The sequence below is a fragment of the Pagrus pagrus genome (genome assembly GCF_965226575.1).
Source record: "Pagrus pagrus genome assembly, chromosome: 8".
NCBI lineage: Eukaryota > Metazoa > Chordata > Actinopteri > Spariformes > Sparidae > Pagrus > Pagrus pagrus.
In genome coordinates this window covers 21834974-21853262 of record NC_140192.1, presented here as the reverse complement: position 1 = coordinate 21853262, position 18289 = coordinate 21834974, and the positions used below count along the sequence as shown (strand labels likewise).

At 41.3% G+C, this 18289-nt stretch overlaps 1 protein-coding gene across 1 annotated transcript in view; it reads left to right on the top strand.

Annotated features, from left to right (window-relative positions):
* ssbp2a (single stranded DNA binding protein 2a) overlaps positions 1-18289 on the top strand; it is a 58672-nt gene that overhangs the window by 31677 nt on the left and 8706 nt on the right. The window contains exon 5 of the mRNA XM_084360398.1: positions 18001-18090. Within this exon, the coding sequence (XP_084216524.1) occupies positions 18001-18090 (90 nt within the window). The remainder of the gene's footprint in view (positions 1-18000; positions 18091-18289) is intronic.

Sequence of the window (18289 nt, the reverse complement as noted above, 5' to 3'; positions counted from 1 at the left end):
AAAAACAAAATAAACACATTTACAGTAATTAAATCTGATTGTGCTAAAGATGACAACAACAGCGTCGTGTTGTTTCTTCTTATCTGATCAGAAGGAATTCAATTCAGGAACGATCCAGAATCTGTCTTAACGTCATTAGCAGAGGCCACCAGCAACTTCTTATTCTTACATTTCCTGCAGGGATGTAATCAGAGAATTATAATTAGACCAATTGTAATTAGACCAAGGTCACTTTCAATCAACTGTTCCAATGCTGCGCTGCTTCTCAGATCCAATCAGAGGTACTACCCGCATATCTGCCGCTCAATTAAAACAAAATGAGGGGACAACTGCAGTGGCCGTTGTTGGAAAACGTAGGATGCCTTAATTTGACGCCGGTGTCTCTCTTTCAGTCTCCTGACTTTGAGACTGATGGAGATTTTAATCAGACATTTTGATGGTAATTATTTTCAGATAGCTAATTACCGTGTGAAGTCCTAATTAATGCTGGGGAGATATAAGAGCTCGTTCACATCATCTTTGGGTACCTTTCTTTGATAATTGGTGGGATTGTGACAGAGTTTTTGACTTGATTGGCACGATTATCCCAGTGCCTACTGTAGAAACAGTTGACTTTAAGTAAATCTGATTTGACACGATGATCTGATCATCATGTCTTAACAATGTATGTTGACACGAGCGTGATGTCTTGCACGGTTGTGTACTCTATATGTCGATCATATCAGCAGACCGACGTGTGAGTATGGGCTTCCCAGTAATCTAATATTAAAAGGGAAAGAAAGAAATGACTGATGAACGAAGTGAAGGGAGATGCAATGTTATTGATTTCCATCCTCAGACGATGCTTTTCAGGCATCAGAAAGGCCGTTTACAGTTCTGTTAAGTGCTTTGTAAATTGTGTTGTTGATACTAAATGAGCGGTTTCCATTTGCGAGGGGCCATGAAGTCATAAAAACAAGTTATTTTTAAATTCTTAAGCTTGGCCCGGAAATGGCCCCATTGGAGACAAAAGTCAGATGCAAGTTGCTTTTCTGTCTCTGAAGAAGAAGACATCAATCCACTGGGGGTCATGTCAGGCTTTTCCTAATAGTGGTTTGAAAGTTTGACAGCCGTCACATAGCTGCAACATCTTCAAGTAGAGCATATACACCAACATGGCTACATTTATAACACAGCCTTATTGCAATGTCTCATTTTATGTTTTGAACTTATATCTGCAGGGTCAGTAGTCGGGACAAAAGTTAGAGAAAGCACTTTAATTAGTTCTTTAATCTTTAACAATAAATAAGCAAATGAAATTATGATATTTAGACCCTTTAAAAGGTTTGCTGTTAAACATGGTCCACTGATATACAAATGTGTCCAAATGAATTGTATTAAGTGCGCATGTTTACATTTCCCTCATAGGATTATTCTTGCAAGAAGAGTCTAGATGTTGGAGCAGCAGACTGGTGGTAGAAGGGCTGACGAGTTAGAAAATATGGGGCGATTTTGGGAGAACTGAAGAAAACTCCACAGAGAAAGATATCTCACTCCTGATTTCAGAAGATTATCTGTGTCCGACAGTTGTACTGGTCGTGCTGTGCAGCCTCCAGATAAGAATGTGCTTATTAACCGAAGCAAGTCTTTGGTTGAAAAATTAGTCTCCCTGGATGAATCATGTTTTTTGTCTGAAAAATGATTATTGTGAATGAAAATATGCTGTGAACTGAAATGTGCAGGTTGTTGTGAAAGTCTGAACAAGTACAATTACCATTATCAAACTGTGTGGGCTTTTATGTCTACTTGTTTGTCTCATAAATGTGTGAACGTGTGACGGATTCTCAAAAAGGAAGGCTCTCCAAACACAAGAGTTGAGATGTTATTCAATGAACCAGGAGGGAAAAAAAGTAGACAAATATATAATAATAAATATTAACTCCCCGAAGTGTTAATGTCGAGCCCTGCAGATGTTGAGAAGTTATATTAAGTACATTTACATGATTTGAGTCAAATGATTTGCATGTTTTTTGTTGTTTTAAAGTGACTTGTCATAGGATCATTTTATGAATATCATTTAAAACCAATACAAAGGCCTCAGAATAATCTTGTTCATTTTTGTTGAAAAGGGTGCATTTATGTTTCTAGTCAAACAATACACGAACAGTCATTGTGACACGTCTTCATAAACTTTGCAGTCAATCTGTCGAAAAAAAAAGAAGAATAGTAAATAAGCTCTCATAAGTCGAATCACAAAAATAGCTAGGAATAAGCCTGGTTTAAGATATGAATAGCTATTTACAGACTGTGGGTAACACGTACAAGACGCCTAATTCTCCTCTACAATCATTCACTACTTGTTTACAATCAGATGGGCAAGCACATTTTAAAATATGCACTAATGCAGATCAGTGGAGCATTAAAATGTGCTACAAGCCACCAACTTTACGGGTAAATGTTTTTAGGACCCCCTGGCTGGCTACTTTATTTCCTCTGTCCGGCTACTCCATATACTTTTTAGAAAGCCTTGTTCTTTGTTTTCCTCATAAAATGGGTCTTTACCTACCCCTGATTTACTTTTCTCTAGGTACCGATGTTCAGCAACCACATAACCTCGTAACACACCATATTTCCCCGAGCGGTGCAATAGAAAGTGCTGTAGTGTTGAAATGATTAATTATTAATGTTTAATTTCCTCCTAGCACAAGGATGGCAATATCAGTCAACCTTTTCTAGTTGAAATCTATGTGTGTACCCAGGAAATATCAAACTGTTTGGGCTTTTAGCTTACAAGTTTGTCTCATCAAAGTGTGAATGTGTGATGGATTCTCACAGAAAAAAAACCCCCAAACAAGAGTTTAGATGCTGTTCAGTGAACCAGAGGAAGAAATAGTAGACAAATATTGGGGAACCAGACCACAAGTGCAGAATCAGCCGGGCTTGCAGCCTCGCAGGATGACAGGCAGATAAAATGGGCATTCAATTTGAAAAACTGAAAGGCAGACAGACTAGCTGGGAAATATTTCTACCTCCTAACATTCAGCAAAATTATGAAAATGTTGCTGACACATTATGCATAAAAATCACTTCTGTTAATGAAGCGATTCTTATGTAAACTGGTAAAAGATGGACAAGAGGGTGACAGATGGATGAACTAGCAGACACAACATGTTTGGTAGATAGGCAGCAGTGTATTTAAAGCAAGGAGTGCCAGATATCATTGTGTGGCATCAAAGTGGGAGATAGCCAGCGACTGGCAGTGAAGACGAGATCGAGATGCAGAGAAGAAAAAAGAAAATCTCTATCTCAAACTGCTCAATCTTACGTTTATACTGTCTCACTCAGGTATGGGAGTGCATTCATACTGCTCAGCCCAACAGCAGCACACACATTCTGTCTTTATTGTGCTGCCAAAGGATACACACGTTTGTAGATATGTAATACTACACAGGACAACTTCACTTATTTATTTACTCATGCACTCTGTGTTTGGTATATCTGGAAAAACAAGTGCTTACATACTGTGTGTAGCTAAAGGACAAGAAGATGCTGCAACCGTTGTGTTGTACTGAAAACAGCACCTGTTCACAATGAGAACCATGTACTGTTTGAATGTGAGAAGAAAGAGGAGGACTCTCGTGCACGCGCTTTACCATGGACATGTTTCCTGGTATTTTTTGTCAACTGATTCACTTTTCTGTAAGTGTTGACATTCTGTTTTTGTGTTGTGTCACCAACAGGCCAAAATGTCCTTATAGATGCAAGATTATCTTATAATTATCTAAGTAGCTTGTTTTATGTCTCCAGACTCCTTCCCAAGCAATAGTCTTTTCTACTTAAAATAATCTCCCTCCAAGACGCCCTCAGGAGCTCAGATCAAATCAAATTAATATTCCACCTCAACAATCCAACTTCTTGCAGCTACGTTATTGACTGTGAGACTTTCTTTCCTCTGGAGTCGTCTTCTCGGCCAGAGCTGCCTCCCACCGAGCTCTTTTCTAAACTTTGCTAACCTTCCGTCTGAAGCTGAACCAACTGTAACGTGTCTGTTGCATATTGTTGCAATTAAGACCAGCTGCATTAAGCCTTTTGAAGATACTTGTACCTCTTACTGGAACCAATTACAAACTGATTATTAGTTAGTTCCTTTGACTATTTCATTTCTTCCTGTGGGCTTGCCATTTTTTAAAGATAATAATATACAAAGTGCTGATAAATGCTTCATGTTTGTGCTAAAATTAGCTGCAAACCCAGCCCTTCTTCAGTCTGCATGCATAACAAAACTGGAGAGATACAGTTGGGCACAGATGTTTTATTATCTGATTACAGATTAACATAAAGCGAACCTTAGAATGAACAGCTCGATTAAATAGCATGAAATACAGACTTGAATTTTGTCAAGAACCTGTATGTGTTTGTGTGCGCACGCATATGAAGAGATGGAGCGAAGCAGCGAGGACAGAGACAACCTAGAAACAGAGACTGTGTTGGCTCCAACTATTGTGGGTAACAAGCTGATTCCAACCAGTTGAGAACCAATGGGGGTTGGGGAGACCCCCAGTCTGTTTCCAGGGAAACAGAGCCCTTTCTCCTCCTCTGTCTCTCTCTCCCTCGCTCTCCTCTGTATATGTCTCTCTGTCTTTCTCTCGCACGCTCCCATGTTCCTTCTTGGTGGTGTTGAGGAGGAGGGAAATCTGGAGGTGACTCACTGTAACATCATTGCCATGGCAATGAAGAGCGAGCCCAGTGTGGAGGGAGTGAAGGGAGGAAACGAACGGGAATTTCCATAGGTTGAGCAGAGATAGAAATGGCTGTCACAATCCCCAACATTTTGAAAAAGAAAATAGGGAAATTTCATGAATGTTGAACACATTGCTGGGCTGCCTATACTCCCTCTGTTTCTCCCATTTTCCCCTCCCCTGCTTGTCCTCCTCGCTGTTTCATCCTTTCTCTTTCACATCAGAAGTTTTTTTCTTGTTCACTCTGCATATCTCTGTCCCTGTTCGCTGTCCTTCTGCACTCCTCTCTCTGTCTCTTATCATCTTCCTTCCTCTTTCACTGGCCTGTTGCACGCAGCCCTCTGGTCTCGGAGGAGCGTGTTTTCCACTGGCGCGTTGCGCTGAGTCATGTCACATGCGTGTTTGGACATGCCGAGGTGGAGTGTTAATGTGATGTTGACATATGCAGGCCCTGCCGCTGTGCAGCGGGCAGGGGCAAAGACGGGGGCAAGGCGCAGAGTGGAGGGGAGAGGTTAACTGAGGGCAGGGGAAGACAAGAAGGTGTAAGAATGAGAGCAAGCTTTAACAGAGCCGTGGGCCCACTGCGCAAAGAGACGTCCAAACGACGTCTTTTCCAAGTCATTTTTGCACGTCTAATTTTGGTCACCTCAAGGTGCAGACTGTTACTCCAGACGACGTCTTTCTTTCAACGTATACTTGACGTCCATTTATGACGTCCACAGTACCGCCGTGCAGGGGCCATTTCTAGTCCAAATATGGTCGTTGTGGACGTCTTTTCTACGTCAAATTATAACTCATATTACTCTTTTTTTTTTTTTTTACTGGTTTAGTTCCTATGCATAACCAAATGACGCTACAGTAAAATTAGCTGGTACAGGAAAACAGGTTCCTACCTTCTGGACACGTTTCTACAGTCACGTTATAATAAATCACAATCAAATCCTGACTGTTTTGTCACCAATTTTTAATTGCAGACGTCAGTTGACAATACAACAGCAGGCAGTATATACAAACGTGTAAAAAAAAAAAAAAAGGGTTAGCTCCGACGTTCATCTTCGCTGTCATGACGCAGAAGTTCATCCATGTGTAGACACCTCACTCACTTTCAAAAGAGGACCAAACACCACCTGACAAAAGGATAAGAAGGATTTAGAAACACCTTACTAACACTTTACAATACAGTACTCCACTGCACTAAATTGTTAAACATTTGGCTGCAAACCTACGTGGCTGTGTCTGAAGCGCCCCCCCGCCGCCTGTATATTGGTCTGTGCTGCTAGCCCCATTAGCTGTCCCGGGTGTTAGCAAGTGCTAATCTCTCTCTCTCTCTGTCTATCTCAGCAGCAGCACGTCAAAGAAAAAGAAATAAGCGCTGGAGCCGCGGACCCATAACCGGCTGTCACCGACAAATAAAGCCTCGACCAGTAACATGAAAGATGGCTGTGTTGTGAGGTAGCTCGATGCCAACTTCGACTAGCGTTAGCGGTTAGCATCCGCTGCGAACACCCGGCCGCTCCCCAGCTCAACACAATGGCCCTCCTGCTTGTTAACACTGGAGGCCTGTTGCCGATAACGGTCGTGTAATGGCCCACGGCTCCAGCGCTTCACTCCATGTATTTATTTTTCGCCGGTTTCGTTGTACGTTAAACAAAATTGGTCGTGTTCAAAAGCTAACGTTAGCAAATGTAATGCTAATTGTAGCAACAACAGGTTTGAGGCATAAAGCTAAAACGGCAAACGCTATAAATGCATAAATGAACATAAAATTAACTTATGGGTCTATGTGCTGACCGAACTTACCTGCAATTTAGTGGACGACGCTGATTTTCGGATTGCTGTGTAGGTTGTTGTAGAGGTCGAAGGTGCACAGAGCCGAGCGGCCATTTGCTTTCACCGTAGAGAAACACCTGGGCCAATGGGAGTGGCTCTTTTGATGTACGTTGATGACGCAATGCCTCAGCCAATCACCATGGCGTTGACTGTAACACCCCCCCCCCTTCCCCCAAAGGCTACATCTTTATTGTTGTAATAAACTGAATAACACTATTTTAAAAGAGAAAAACAAAAATGTAAACAAACAAAAATATTACTTTTATTCAAAAATAATGTTTAATCACAAAATATGTCATCATGCCCATACTACTACTACTACTACTACTACTACTACTATGATAATAATAATAATAATAATAATAATAATAATGTAAATAAATAAATTACATCATGTCAATTACCTGCACCTGTCTTAGACGTCGAAATAAGTGACCTAGCCCGACGTTCAAATGTTCAACTGCATATTGACGTCCAAGTGGGGTCATGATTAGACGTCCAAATAGCAGACCTAGTTTGCACGTCGTGTAGTGGTCCAGAATTGGTCTTGGACCGACGGACGCAATATAGACATGATCTGGACGTCTATCAGACGTCTAATGTTTGGTGGGGGATACACAGGAGTAGTTTCCAGTTTGACTGCTGTTATTACTATTGATTATGACAATAAGGGGCTTAGTCGGGAGCATATGCTGTGTGTCCACAACAGTTTAATTAAAGGGGATATAGTGCTATAAGAGCTTCCCCAGCTAACTTTATACTTCTGTTTCATTCACACTGGAGTCAAAGTAAATATATTTTCTGAAGCATTTAATCACAAGAGACTGGAATGAAAAAGTTCAGTTTGAAATCATTCAGAGGGAGCACATTTTTTTGTGCACAACATCCAGTCTTTCCTGACCCCTTTTGGGAGTAAATGTATAAACATGATGCAAAAGTTTACACACAGCAACATTATAGATTGTGTTTGTGGAAAGGATTACAGTCAATAATGCAGAGATTGAGCTGTAGAAGTTGCGGAAGGACTACGGAGGGAGAGCAGGAGGGCAAAGTGAGACTGCTGACACGATCAGACCAGGACGGTATCTCTTTGACCCCAACTAACCTCAGTGGTTTTTTGCTGTTGTAGACACCCATATTCTTATCTCGTGCTGCCTCTTGTGTCTGGCCTTCTTGCACTAGGAGTGTGGCAAGATGAGACACAGAAAGTGACTTCTCAGTACTTCATCCTGCAGGTTGGATTGAGAAGTCTGTATCATTCTGATCCATGCTTCAATCCCTGCAATGGCACTGTGATGTATTTTTAAAGAATTGGGTCGATTTGGTGCTAAGGATCACAAAATGTGTGGATTCCAGGTGAATCGATATTCTGTCTTTGCATTGATTTGCCAGATAGAGAAAAGCATGATATAGTCTCGTCTTCAACTCAAGTCAAGGCTTTTAAATCTTCACCCTCTGTCTCTCTAGCCTTTCCTCTCCCATGTGTTCAGTCTATCTCCCTTATCTCCCCCACTGTCGTTGAACCGAGCAAGATAGTGGTGGGAGAAGTGTGGCTCCCCAGCACCAGTGTGACTATCATTTTCAGCTCTCTACGTGTATCTGACAGTGCATCAACCCCTCGGCTCCACCTCACATATTATACAGCTCCTCACAGCCTCAGAGCTGTTTACAGGGGTCGATAATGACATCAGTGATAAAGGAAACACAGCCGGTGCTCCCCCCCTTGACTGTCACCTTTTGCAGCTGAAATCTCCCTACCTGTAATCGCCCGGTGAGACCAGGTAGATTAGTGCTGTGCTGCCATTTTACCTGGTAATCACCTGTAATGTTACACTGGAGAGTGCCTGGGTGCTAGCGGGAGTTCTGTTGTGCGTCATAATGTGCTGCTGAAGGTGATAAAGATTGAAAAGATGGGGAAGGATGACGAAGGTGAACGCTGAGAGGCAAGCATGTTGTGAAGGTTGAGAAAAGGTTACCTCCTCCTCCCCGATCTGACCAACTCAGCAGCTCTTTTTGCTAAAGGAGATGTTTGATGTGAGACGTGTGTCGCTCCATCTTACCTCTTTTTGGTGATATCACCACATTCTCAGAACTCTTGTCAACAATTGTTAGTCCATCTCTCTTTTGGATCCCAAATTTATACTACATTTTTTGTGTAAAGGCTCAGTGATTACACGTACTGTAAACAGTGCATTTATTGTGGACTATTTTCAGCTGTGGATGTTTATACAATAACGCTCTAGTGAGTATTTACAGCAGCCGGGAAGTGCTTGTAGGATCTTTTTTTTCACGTGAGGCAAACACAAATGTCAGGAAAATATTGGCTTTATGGAGAAATGTATGAACTGCTGTTATGGATTCTTGCATAAACAATGAATCCTTTTGTGGTGAGCAACAAAGGCAAAAGAAGCAGTGTTCGGATTGTGTTTGTTTAGACACGCAGCATGCTGTGTAACTTTACTAACCTGTCTATGCAGCCCCTCAGTGGCTTTAACTTTGAATTTAACATCTATACAGACAATGCCTGTAAGAGGGATGAATGACTATTAGTTTTGGACTTTACATGGGATTTGTTGACAATAAGAATTTTCCCAAAACTTATTTTTACCAATCTTAAAATTGGAACAAGGGAACAATTGTCGAAGCTACAAAAACAAGACTCAGTTTGTGTGAAATTAAACACCAGCCAAAGCAACCTGCCCATGTTAACATGCATCTAACATACAAGCGTGGAAATACTCACACAATGGGGTTTTTTTCTGATTCAGATTGAACTCAGTGAGATATTGTTGCTGAACAGCAGAGATCTGGAGTGAAGTACACAGAGAGAACACTTTATTCCACACGCTGCTGTGTTTTACTGGTGTAACATATGGCATGTTTTGGTTAAGAAAGGGAGCTTTGAATGCCAGAGGGCGATTTTAAGCCTATCTGCCTTGAAATTGAAAAGTGAGTTTTGGAGGATTGGACAGTGGAGCGTGCTGATCTGTCTCTGGTCGCCACAGGAGACTGTGAATAATACATGGTTAAAAGCAGAGCACACCCATTCTCATCTCTACGCTGAACACACTTCTTCTTCTTCTTCTTCTTCTCTCTCTGTCTCTCAGACTTCTGTGCTGCCTGTCTGTGTTTTCTTACTTGTAGATATAGATATACTGTCTTTATGCTTTGACAGTGACTGTCAGAGTTATTTTTTGCAGAAATCATGCAGAAATCAGTCTTTTTGTTGTTTTTCCGCTGTTACACTTTAATGTGCATATGTGTGTTGTGCTTGTGACTGTGTGCATGTATGTGTGTGTCATGCAGACTGGTAGCATCTCTTCTTTCCACCCCCCCCTTGTTCAGGAAGTGGACTAATGGCATTTGAGAGGATGGAGAGAGTGGGAAAGAGGTAGAGGGAGGAGGGACGGCGTTCCTTCCTGTGTGGTTTGTCATATGTAGATCCTGTTGTATTTCGGGTGGCCTTGAAACTTAGTGGTAACCCTTCCACACCCTATTACTGCCCCCCGCCAAACAAAACAAAAAAAGCCAAACATTCTCTGGTTCCAGCTTCTCACATCCTTTGGGCGACCTAGGTCCTTTGACTAAGAAATTCACAGTCCAGCAGCATTAAACAAATCGTCTACAGGCTTGTAAAGGCTACAAAGAGAGACGGGGAAGGTCTCATCTTATCACGTCACGTTACAATCCGCTCACATCTGGCCAATGAAAAAGTGATTAATGCAGGTAAATTGCTACAAATTGTTTCAAAGAGCCCCTTTAAATGTGAGGATTTTAGGAAGCTATACATCACAAAACAAAAAATGTGAAGGCATCACCTTGGGCTTTAGGAAAGTACTGAACTGTACTGTACTGTGACAAAAACATTTTATTTTCTATATTCTTTTGCTATATTTTGACAGCACAGGCAAATAATGAATCAGCAGAGAAATATTGACCATCGTCAGTGATAAAAATAATGCTTAGTTGCAGCTCTATTAAATATTTTGACTGAGAAGTAGATTAAAGGATGAGGCTGGTATTAGTCTACTGAATATTTTATCTTAGCAAACAAATAACCAAAACCAATAATGCATTAGTCGGTCCTGCAATACTTGAGGAATTTGCTTTTCTCTCTGTGGTCTCAATCCATAGCCTCAATTACTGTTTTACTGACAACAGCTGGGCACTGTAGTTTTCAACAAATGCTACTCAAAGAGGAGTACAGTACATATATAAATATCCATATAATAATACATCCGTATCTGTCTATATAAATGTTTGGCTGGTGAGTCTTATCTGCAGCAGGGTCAGTGTTGTGAGATATAAAATAAGATGCCATAATGAAGGAACACGTCGCTGAGTGTATTTGGCTCCTTTGTTAATATCTAATATGTTTGAGCATAGCAATGAGATGGGGGCTACACTGGCACCGCTGACTAATGTAAACATTTGTCGACAATAAAAGAGAATATAGAATATCAACACTCCTTTCCTTCCAGATGTGTGATAGAAACGCATTATTATGGGGTGGTATATTAAGACAAAAACTGAGACAGAGCTGATTTGTCAGAGAGGCAAAATGTGCCTGTGAGAGACAGAGAGGTGGAGAAAGCAGACAGCAAGCAAGGCAGGTTTGAGACAGTGAGAGAGAGAGAGGGAGAGAGAGAGAGGAGAGACACAGACAGCCTTTTGAGATTCCACTCACGAATCACTGAGTGTCTCTCGGTCTCTGAAGTATTGAATGAGAATGACTCCCCACCTTCACACGCACACACACACAAGTATGCATGCATTACGCACACACACATTAGCGAGGAACACACGAGGTAAACATATAGGGATGAAAGAGTTTGCGAGTTATCTCATTAAGTATTACTGAGCCCTTTAGTCTGATGGGATTAGTGTACTGTGAATGTAGTATGGAGAAAGTCTGATTAGGTTGTAAAGTGGAGAACGGTGTAATTGCACTACATCTCAACGTCTCCGGCTTTGTGTTTTCTACAGGAGAGTGCAGCATGTTTTGATCACTTTACATTTCCAATTTACATGTTTGTTACTGTTTTTTTTTTTTTTTTGTCCTTAATGAGTTCAGTTCAGTGCTCCACAGTCCTGTAAATAAAAGGATGCTTGATAAGATCAGGCAGTGTGGTTGTATATGGGTAAAGTGCGTCATCCCGTTTGGACAGAGTTTACATATTGCCAGAATGTGGGTAGTGCTGTGGTGCCTGAGGTCTTCATACTCTGTTTAAGTCGTTCTGCAGTTTTGAATCTGTCTTTGGACAACTTGACCTCAAACTCATGTAAAGTCCTTTTGATGCTGAATACATTATTAGAGCCTGACCGATATATTAGTTTGCCTATATTATCTGCCGATACTGGCATATCACAGATATTTCATTATTGCCATATATGTTTTTGCAATATGCGCCACTATATAAACTTTTTTTCAGAGATTATAATGTTGAAAAAGATGCTTGGGGTTAATTATAATTATTAATTCCCCAGTGAAGTTACTTTTTCAGAGCGTTGGTGTCAGTTTAGACAATGAAGTTTATTGTGAATTCGGTTACATGTCCTGCCTCTGTCACATATATCTTTGACGCAAGTGTTTAAAAACCATGTTTAAGTGATCATGCAAAAAATGTGTCTGAAATTTTTACTTCCTAATATGGGCATCAGCCTCAAATTTTAAGCATCTGTCAAGCTCTAATAATTATACATTAATCGCAAATTTTGACGACATATCTTCTGTCTGTTTTTGGTTCTGTATGTTATATTAGTGGTTCTTTACTACCAGGAAATAGTTAAACACAAACTCTCTCACACACACCAAACCATGACTGTGCAGTCCACATGGAAAGAAAAGAGACTCTTGTCTCCACCAGTTCAAATCCTGGACATCAGAATCTATTTTTGCACAGACTTTATCAGGCACCGATCTACCCCTATGATTTACCCCTCTTTTGGACATTAAGTCTTGTGGAGGGCAGTGTACTCCAGTGTACTTAAGTGCACATTCAGCAAAGTTGTAGTGCACTGTACTGTTTGTCTTGTTGTGTATGTCTGGTATACTGTAGCATACTCCTGGAGGGAGGTGGTTTGAATAATTTATGCAACAAATGAGTTTGCCAGGAGATGCAGGTGTTCGTCTGAGGACATGTGGGGGCCGTTCCACTGCCTCGGGTTTCATCACAAACACCTTGTGGTTACAACACCGGTAACTACGAATATAGGGTCCACTAAGGGCGAATCATTGAACAGTTTGATGACTCAAAAAAAAACCAATCAAAATACGTAATGTAATGGTTTTGCTGAATGGACCGACAGATGGATTGATTGTCCTTATTTTCAGATTCAAGTCTTTCAGGAATCTGGAGAAAGAAAGACGACAGATGATTAAGGGAGAAACAGACGAGCAGAAAAGAGTCGAGCTGGTATAAAGAGAGCAGTCAGATCATTTGGAGGAGCTTGAATGGGATGCAAAGGAGGGTTATTTTTCCTTAACCTGCTTTGAAATTACTTCTTTTAATAAAAGTCATATAGTACAACAACAGTAAGTAAGTTTTCATTGACTAGCTGAGAATCTATGAATCATTTGTAAGATAACCTTGGTTGTTTCAAGGATCTTATAACTTACTCACAATTTGAATCAGCTATCAACTCCATTAGTTCAAACACAATGAATATTATCAGCAGTACTTGACTCCATTAAAGCTGTATAAAGACTGACCACACAAGACATGGTTGACACTTTCATTCACACAATAAAGTACACTACGATTCAGTGTGTTAATGTGCAAAGCCATCAGCTCAATATCTCATTGTTCCTCCCGCTCGGCCTTGTCAGAAAAGTGCAAGCACTGATGTGTGAGAAGTGTAAATGATGGACTCGTTAACAGTCTGTAACAATCTGTGTGCTTTTGATGTTTACAAAGGTTAAGTGCTGGAATATGTTGAGCTTGGCTGTGAATCAGTATTTAAACAGAACCGGCTCACAGGAATTCACTGAGTCAGATTCAGAGTGATTTACTGTAGGACTGACAACCAACAGTAAACATTAACTTCCTGCCCGCTATGCTGTTATGGCTAATTTGAGTTAATTCCACCGCATTGATGTGGTCACAATACCTCAGGTTAGGCCGACACACACACACACACACAAAAACACACACACACTTTGGACACAGTTACAAATAGCCATGAGCAACTGCATAGGTTTTTTTTAATGGCGGACTGCATTAAAGGTCTCAGCACAGAAGCATGTTTAATTTAACTGTTATCAACAGTTACCTGAGTAGCTCATACTGAGTCGTTACAATGGAATAAACATTAAATGGTACTCAAATAATTCTCCATCCCTGTCCACACGTCAGCAGATAAAGGTAATTAGTGAAACTGGAGCATTTTTTTGAATATTGAAATAAACATTAACCCTTCCCGTTAGTACAGATACGAGGTCTTATGAGACTGCAAATCGCTCAGCTTTATCAACTGTGTCACCGACGCTTTGAATGAGGGCTGATATCGTTATCATACCAAGCCAGTTGATCTGACTGAAGAGTTTCTTTCTCCTGGTACTTGAGTAGTGTAATGTATAACACAGCTTCCAGGCTCTGGGATGTGTTAGGATGTGGTTAGGCTTGAACCATGACTTTTATTATATCCCAACAGATACAGCCGATACCAGTATTGTATTTATATATGATATGATATATATGATGTATGAGCTGATAGGCAAACACTTGTCAAGATGTGATCTTGTTGTGTACTGCACTGTACTCAACAGCTGGAGATCGAACCTGTTGGTGCTCTCTGGTGGACAAATTATATAACGGCAATAATGTTTCTAATTGACCTCAAACATATTTTTGGCGTCAGAGCACTGCAATTTTCTTGTTCCTGATTGACAACTATATCTGTACATACTGATGTATCTGCAGTGAGCTACTGTCGGCCGATATAGTAGCCTGCTGATTTATCCCTCTAGCTCTAAGCTTTTTATAACCCAATGGAATATTTTTGGAGTTATACTAGCCTCGTAACCTTGTCAGACATTAAAATGCCGGTTTATTAACAATAAAATGCCTCATGGGCCTAAACCAAGAATTATAATGTGCATTCTTTCAGATATTAGTATTACATACACTATTAGCACTATAGCTATTATGACTGTTAACGCCATAATCCAACTGACTGTTGGAGTTTGGGAGCTTTAGGGCCCATACACACATGATATTTAATAACGTTCCATACCACCAGGTAACGGTAGTACATATTCATCATTCAAAATGCACCTGAAGATAACCGTAACCGTTGTTATGATAAATCAGGGTTTTTTTTTACACCACTTGCGCTCATATAGCCACTTCTGATTGAAAGTATGTCTGATAAAAATTTGCAAATGGCACTGGCGAAGGGGTGGAGGTGAAAAATAAGGAGAAACCAGGCTAAATGGGTTTGATTGTGGATTACAGCAACAGGATCAAGGGCACTCTCTTTCTTTTTCCATTTCTCTTCTCGTGCACTGATTCACTCCTGAAATCCACACCTGAAAAGCTGCCAACTAGCACAAGCGGTGTGGAACTCACTGCAAAAATTTGGGCCGCAGACACTCAAATGACCCCGACATCGGCTGCCAGCCGACCATTGTCCTGGTGTGTTAGGGCCCGTTGAGGTGCTGCTGAGCAGATATTGTTACGTGCAAGGCTACCTGTTCCCTCATTTCCCTGCTAAGCTAAGATAACTGACTGCTGGCAATAGCTTTATATTAACCATACGGACATGAGAGTGATGTCAGTTGTCTCATCCAGTCAAGAAACATATAAGTCTACTTCACAAAATGTCCCACAATTGCTTTAGATAAGTCCAAATCAGGTCAGACCTGCTGCACATATTTTACACAAGCGTCCCAGTGCAAACCATGTGACTCATCTAGCTTAGTGGTGTCTTAAGAAAAACTGGGAAAAAGATTCACAGGCTCTCTTCTAAAGAGGCTTTGTGAATCCTTCTCAGTGTGATTCATTCTAATTTTCTAATGTCATTTGAGTCAATCTGATTTGTCATTATCAGGAGAGTCTGTCAGTGCCAGAGGAGCTCATGTTGTTCCAAGTGTTGCTTCTGTTTTCTGTAGATGGAGGGTGCTGCTGGTTCTGGGGCAGGGATATATCCTGGTGGGTTGTTTTTCTCTCTTTTTTTTTTTTCTTGTTGCTGTATTTGGAAAATGCTGCTTTGTCAGCAGGTCAGGTAGATTTTTTTTTCCTCCCCCACTTCTCCGTTTGCTGCACAAACAAACATTAAGTGCACTCACACACTTACTGCCATATACACATGCACACTCATAATCTCTACTTTGTCCTCTTTTCTCCTCTTTCCCTCCCTCCCTCTCTCTCTGTGCGTGAAGGCAAACTCAGCAGACCTCCAGGCTGCCAGGGAGTAAGGCATTCTGGGTAATCCAGGGTGCGAGAAAGCAGAGGGAAGGAAAGGGGGAAAAAACTCTCACAAAATCACAACACACACTTGATGCTGTGCATGATGTTGTACACTCAGACAAACACACACAAACAAACCAAATCCAGTCTCTCACCAGTGAACCATGGAGATACAATATCCATCTGTGTCCATCTGTACATTCATCTGCTGAGACAAATACAGGCTCTGTTTACAGCCGAGTATGGAACCAAAAGGCTGCATCCTGCTCCCTGTGCCGAACATTAACGCCTTCAAGATATGAAGTAGAATGAGGGAAGACGAGGGAATATCGAGGGTGGTGTGGTGGAGTAGAGGAGGCTACAGGAGTGTCGTCAGTCTGCTTTTATCTCAGCTCTGATTAAACCTTGTTCCTGTCTGACCTAAAAAGTCAGCTGGCGGAAACTTCAGAGACTGTGGGTGAATTTCACTGGAGCTCTTTACACCCAGCCGATGCCTACAGAGAGGGAGAGAAAGCGAGAGGGGAGATCAGAGAAATGGAACAGAGAGTGGGCAGATACGCACAGACACAGGCATGCTGGCTTTATGTGCTCACTGTTCACACATTATCATATATATGGATGTACACCGTCCCACACCACATGTTGTCTGGTCTGTATACCTAATGATGACGAGGAAGAGGCCGGTGCTGGGTGGTAGCTCCGGGCTAGTTAGTAGTACAATGCTCACAGGAAGCAGACGGAGGCTGTGCTGAAATGTGCCACCACCGCCCGTCTGGGACACGCACAACAAAAAACACAAGGTTTAAAAATAAACCTGGGCTAGCACGGCAGGGCTTCTGCAGAAACAGGAAATATCCCACTGAGGGAGAGACAGCAAGTGAGATGGGGGGGAAGACCCTTGGACTGCTATTTCTTTGGTTTGGTTGTTTGTTTTCATGACCTTTCATCTGTGGTGTTTTTTGTATTGAGGGAATTTACGGAGCAGGAACAGTTTTGGGGAAATAATTCAGATTCTTTACTTTGAAAAATATCAATACTGCAGGACAAACACACTCCATTACAACTAAACCTGCATTGAAAATGGCAATAAAGGAAGTTTAAGTATTAAAACTGCACTTAAAGTATCAAATGCAAGGGTATAGTACTCATAATAATGAAAGAAGCCCCTGTGTGTTATACCTTTATTGAATGTATTGTATTATTGGATCCTTTTTACTTATGCACTTATTTGTAAGTAGCATTTTGCTATTACTGCTGGATAATTTAATCGTTATCTGCACAGGAACTAAGCTGTCAAGTAAATAGAGCATGTTGTAAAATATTTTTACCTCCTAGCTTCTCTCTGTGGCATTACTGTTGGCGCTGTGGTCGCAAACACAGTGTTAGCAACATGGCTACCGCTAGCAGCCTGGCTACTGTCCAAAGCAAAAAACAACCAGAAGAGCCCCAACTTGACCCTGAGAAAATGCACAGTAAAACACCCAGTTGTATGCAGGTTTTGTTTCTCAATGACCTGGTAAAAAAAATGTCAGTTTTGAAATGTATCAAGTCCTGCTGGTAAGGGAGATACATGTTCACTCACCCTCTTACCCTTCTTTGCCTCCTCCATCAGAGGGGTGATTTCTTTTGCAATGTAGAGTTTCCACAGTTGTTCCAGTTGTTCCGCCGTTACCTGGGGATAGTGACCTATATAAACAATGCCTCTTCCTGTTTTGGTTGCACAATGGCAGACGTGCATCCTCTGTGCAGTAATGCGAGCTTACATTTTTGGCAGACCGGATAGCGTAGTGAAAGCAAGGTTTAAAGGGAACCAATCTATACGCGGATGGTGTCATTTTTCTACATCCATCACACTGTGCCATCAGTATTTACTTCAGAATGATTAGAGGCAAAACTGTTGTCACTTGCCAGTTTAATACTTACTGTAGATACTTTCCACCACTGCTGAGCAAACACATGCTGAGTGTTTGCAGACTAGTTTGAGTTGTGATTTTTACTGTGTTTATTTGCATGTGTATTAAGTGTGTCTTTGCATCTTTCAGAGTGCTGCAGCAGCTCCCAGCCCTGTCCTCGGGAACCTTCCCCCAGGAGAGGGCATGCCAGTGGGACCAGTCCCTCCAGGATTCTTTCAGGTACACGGTGCTTACACACACATGCACGTGCACATAGTGAATACAGTGCAGAAAGTGCAAGAGATGGTCTTTAGGCCACTTACACGTATAGTATTTAATTCATGAAGCTGCTCCTCAAAGAACTCACTCGCTCATTTAACTGTATGTATTAACGTACAATACCTCTGCGTATGTTTAAAATCTGCATTCACCTGTGTAG